This window comes from Vitis riparia, chromosome 2 (assembly GCF_004353265.1).
Source record: "Vitis riparia cultivar Riparia Gloire de Montpellier isolate 1030 chromosome 2, EGFV_Vit.rip_1.0, whole genome shotgun sequence".
Lineage (NCBI taxonomy): Eukaryota > Viridiplantae > Streptophyta > Magnoliopsida > Vitales > Vitaceae > Vitis > Vitis riparia.
Window position 1 is genome coordinate 11,022,072 of NC_048432.1, and position 5,218 is coordinate 11,027,289.

General features: G+C 36.2%; 1 protein-coding gene across 1 annotated transcript; it reads left to right on the forward strand.

Annotated features, from left to right (window-relative positions):
• Positions 1-1,803, forward strand: LOC117928175 (protein TORNADO 2). Its single transcript, XM_034848064.1, has 2 exons — positions 1-657; positions 1,285-1,803. Exons 1-2 carry the CDS (start codon positions 160-162, stop codon positions 1,594-1,596), a joined length of 810 nt encoding a protein of 269 aa, XP_034703955.1. The 5' UTR covers positions 1-159; the 3' UTR covers positions 1,597-1,803.
• The last annotated feature ends 3,415 nt before the right edge of the window (positions 1,804-5,218 follow it).

Consider the following 5,218-nt stretch of genomic DNA (forward strand, 5'->3'; position numbering starts at 1 on the left):
AGGAACATAAAGCCATATATGTTGGACAACAAAAGCTGTATCATGTAGCCATTTTTCAACATCTGCCTCTACATCTGTGCCATTCCCTTTCATCTGCATCACTTGACATTCAAAATCAATCAAAACCCTGAAAATCTCCAGGCAGTTCTCCCCACAAAAATGGCACTCAATAACACTGTCATTGGAGCAATCAACTTTGTAGCTATGCTTCTCTCCATTCCCATCATCGGCACGGGGATTTGGCTATCAACAGAGCCTGATAATTCTTGTGTGAAGATCCTACAATGGCCAGTCATCATTTTGGGCGTCTTGATCTTGGTTGTGGCTCTAGCAGGATTTATAGGAGGGTTTTGGAGAATCCCATGGCTCCTTCTCTTTTACCTTATTGCCATGCTGATCCTTATAATTTTGCTGGCCTCTTTGGTGGTTTTCATTTATATGGTTACCGTTCGAGGCCATGGCCACATCGAACCAAGTCGGGCTTACTTGGAGTATCATCTTGATGACTACTCAGGATGGCTTCGCAGAAGAGTTCGAAGTTCCTACAAGTGGGATCGGATTAGAACCTGTCTTAGCTCCACAAATATGTGTGCAGAGTTGAACCAGCGTTATCGGATGGCCCAGGATTTCTTCAATGCACATATTAGTCCCATACAGGTAAACAAACCCATTTTAATTTCCTTCCTCCTTTCCTTTGGGGTTCCCATTTTTCTCTTTCCTTCCTTCTTTTTTTTGTCTGTTTTTTTTGTGGATAGTTTGGTTTGAAATGGAGGAGCACTATTCAACCTAAAGAAGACCAGAGCCAAACTTTCTTTTGAAGAAAGTCTTCTAAAGGCCACCAAAATAATTTCTAGTGGCATTTGATAATTTCATTTTTGTTTTGAAAGGAAAAAGAGAGATAAGAAATGGGTGGGACTTATACTGAACTCTTTTCTCTAACCTTTCAAATTTTCTCTTTTTCTTTTTGTCTAACTAATTATCATAGAAAGTAGTTGAAATTACTTAAAAGCATATTTGAAAGCTGTGGTGGAATTTTAATGCATAGGTTTATGACAGAAAAGAATTTTTCCCATTGAAGTTGCCTTCCTGAAGACACACCCTTGTCCCAAATTATTCTTGGAGTGATCTCCATCTCAAACTAGGGTTTTGTATAAGCATAGAATAACATACAATAATAGAGAGTAAGAAGCGTAAAGATTCCTCAACCATGTGTTAATCTTCTTTCTTTCCAAGTATGGTTCATCTTTATCTTTTGTTCCTTTTGCTTTTCTTTTTTCTTTACAGTCGGGATGCTGTAAGCCACCAACTGAATGCGGGTACACCTTTGTGAATCCGAGCTACTGGATTAGCCCCATATACACAGCAGCGGACATGGATTGCCTGCAGTGGAGCAACGAGCAGACACAGTTGTGCTACAACTGCAACTCATGCAAAGCTGGGTTACTGGCAAATCTGAAGAAGGAATGGAGAAGAGCAGACATTGTTCTACTCATAACTCTGATTGCTTTGATAGCAGTTTATTTGATCGGGTGTTGTGCATTTAGAAATGCTAAAACAGAAGAGCTGTTTCGCAAGTACAAGCAAGGCTATACGTAAGAAATTAATACAGCACTAGTGACAGTGGACTAGCTAGCTAGTAGTTGTGGTGCAACTGGGGTTGGTGTGAATGACAATTTCCCTATTTCTACGACTTTTTATTGAGAAGATCCTTTTCTTGTCTGCATTGTTGTTTACAAAAGGTTTTCTTGTGTTCCATGCTATGATTGCTGTTGAAAAAATGAATAAACTTACGACTTATGAGGACGAACGTGATTTGCGGAGGGCACCGAAAGTTGATTAATTGCTTTGTCTAGGTTTGCAGGGTACCTGACACCCGGTAAGGAAGTTTAGAGGGAAAGGTTTCCATGGTTTCGCAACTTGTTGCATGTTTCCCTATGCAGCGAGAGGGCATGGGACCATTGCTATGATATATTATTGGGTGCCCCGAGAGAGAGAGAGGGAGAGAGGGAGAAATGGTTGACAACACATCTCTTTATACACTACTGATCGTGGCACATTGGCTTTTTCTTTTTCAAGTGGATAATCGTGTCATGATCATTGGGTGGACAAGTTATCTTCATCCTATCCAACCTTTTGATGGGTTTTATATAATCATTTTCGATATTCAGTAGTTAGGTTATTTCAACTCAAGCTTAGTTCGGGTTGAGCTCAGGTCAAGATTTAAATAATTCAATCCTAACTTAAACTCCATTTAACATTTTTATAATATTTATAATATATGTATTATTTTATATAATATATTTATTTTTCTTTTAGATATTTTTTATAAAAAAAATCAAATTATATTATATTATATTTTTTTTAAGAAGAAAAGTTTACTTTTTCTTTTTTGTTATATTGAAATTTCATCCTATTCATTAATCAAATTTTTATATAAATATATAGGAAAACTTTTAAAAAACATTATAGATACATTTTGAATTATACAACTCGATCAACCTAATTAAACCAAACTTAATCCAAGCTTAAAAATATGAGGTTGGATTGACTAACTCGAATTAGAGGTCAAGTTAGATTAGACTCGGATTAATTGTTTGTAATTTAGGTTAGGTTCGAGCTAATGATCAACCCAATCAATCAGTCCAAGTTGCAGCACTACTAATTTAACAACACTAATTCATATGGCACTGAAGCAATGAGATGTTGATTTCCCCTGGATCCGGGCCTCGAATTTGCAATGGACATCATTGGGCCTCATGAGTCTGAGCCTTCATTCTGGGTTCATGATTGAGCTCATGGGCCTCATAACTGTTGATCATAGTTGATAAACTGATCTCAGTGTGAAAATGACATCCATTCTCTGTAAAAGGACAGAATTGGTCAAGCCTGAAAACGAGTTCTTTAAAGGCATTGCTCTTTTTGGGTGACTGCAAAATTATTAAGTTCTTGAGCAGCTTAATGATCCTTCTTTTTCCTCATACTCCAGAGTAAGTGCAGCTTTGAAATTAGTAAACCTTCTGAAACTGCACTAGCACATAAAGATCAAAGCCTTCCATGCTCTTATTGTTTGCATTTTCACCACCCAATTGGATTAAATGTGTATAAAGACACCTGTTCAAAGTATGCTCAGTACTGATGGCTAGGGGCCTAACTCCAACGCCCAAAGGTTTAGCCTGATATGGCAAGTTGGCAACTAAATGTGATGTCAAACGTCCAGTCATAGATAGAGGCTTTGGGCTTCAGATTGAGTTTACAAACTCCTCAAACTAATCTGCCATTAATAAAAAAGCCCCAGTCTGCCATTAAAATTGATGACCATGAATTTGAGGCCTTTACCAGGTTGTGAAAGACAAGATTAATGGGTTTACTTTGACTTGTTGACTCCATCAAAGCTAGATGATGAATGAGTCCTTGGAACTGAGTATGGAGTCACCAAGCAACCAATCAATCAAAACAACTCGTTCATTTCATTCAATGAACAAGTTGGACTTATGGCATTTTGCAACTTCTTCACATAGTGTGCCGATAGGATCAAATTCTATACGTGCTAAAATGGAATTGTGCAGGTGAACTTCATAATAGCATTCTTAATTTCCATCAACCAAAATTTAAATGTGCATGCAGACTCTAACGTCAAGATCTTTGTCATGATTCATGAAATGACCGTCTTCTTTTTAATTAGGGTTTTGACTTTTAGAATTGAAGAGGGGAAGGTCACAGGAAAAATCTCCACTGTTTAGTCTGGTACTTGTTGGACGCGAAGGGAATAGCAATTATTAGAGATAGCGATGAGTATTATGACAAGATTGGAACAAACTGCATGAATGTAAACCATTCATTTGCAGATATTTCTTTTTATTACATTAAATATTTTTTTAGGTATTTCTGAATAATATATACCTAAGAAATTAAATGATTTAAATTTTATAGGCTTTGGTGCAGAGCAGCCATATAGTATGTGATTTCTTCTCTTTTATGAGTTTGTGAATCAAACTTTTAGCCCTTTAGATAAGAAAGACAATATTAGGTTCTCTCATGGTAAAAATTAACACCTAATCGTTATGATTTTAAAACACATTTACAAGATTAAAAGAAATTTATACATATATAATATTATAATTTTTTTCTCCTATTCAATATAGGATATCATAATCACCTTCATATAGATACAACATTGTGTTCCACAGGGGACTCATACTAGGATCGAAGATTGATTCTAATACAAGTTGTAATAATCCGCACCAAACCATATAGGTTTTGTGTACTCTAAGTCCAAAAGTGTTCTCATAACTCTAAATGCATTTACAAAATTAAGAGAAATTTATACAGATATAGCGATATAAACTTTCTCCTTTATCCAATGTGGAATATCACACTCATAATGGAACATATGTAATTATTTTGGAGAATCAAATTGAAGAACTGAACAAGAATTTAAGAAAAAAGATAGGAAATAATCTTCATGTTGAAGGAATGGCTTCTCACATATGGCAAAACTATTACGTGGGATATTTTGGTAGTAGGATTGAATTAGTAACTCAGACCAACCATTAGGTACCCCCACCATCCTCAAAATATTAGAAGATGTATTACAGTCTTGCCTATACTTGATGGTAGATAATAATCCAATAAGCACCCAACATGGAGGGAGAGGGCTGCCTATTAAATGGCATTTGCATATACAAATTTTTATGGACTTCCATTCACCGTGTAATATTTGGACTGTTGTGAATCATCTGAATTGTATAAAACAACCCATTTTCTGCAGTTCTTACATGCCAAAATATGTTTCTTTGGCTTTTTCTAAGCATGGTCTGGGGGAGCCAGAAGTCTAGTCCTAGTATGAATTGGTTTAAATTGGCTAATTAAACTCCCCAAAAAAAAAAAAAAAAAGATGTACGGAAATTGTGGGTTTTCCTTCTTGAATTTGAAAATGTTGCCTACCCTGAACTGAATTATGACACACCTTAGACAAATATCTGGTAAATTTTAAACCATGATTTTGACAGCTTGGGTGAGGCTGCATTTGGGTTGGGTCGAAAACGGCAAAACCTAACCCGACCAGCCCATTATTAGGTGCCAGCCCAACCTACACTTGATTAAAAATATCCACAAGAAAAATCACCCCCCCCCCCCCAAAAAAAAAAAAAAAAAAAAAATGAACCTTAATATTATCGACAACTAGAGTTGAACATAAGGTACCCAACAAAAAAATGGT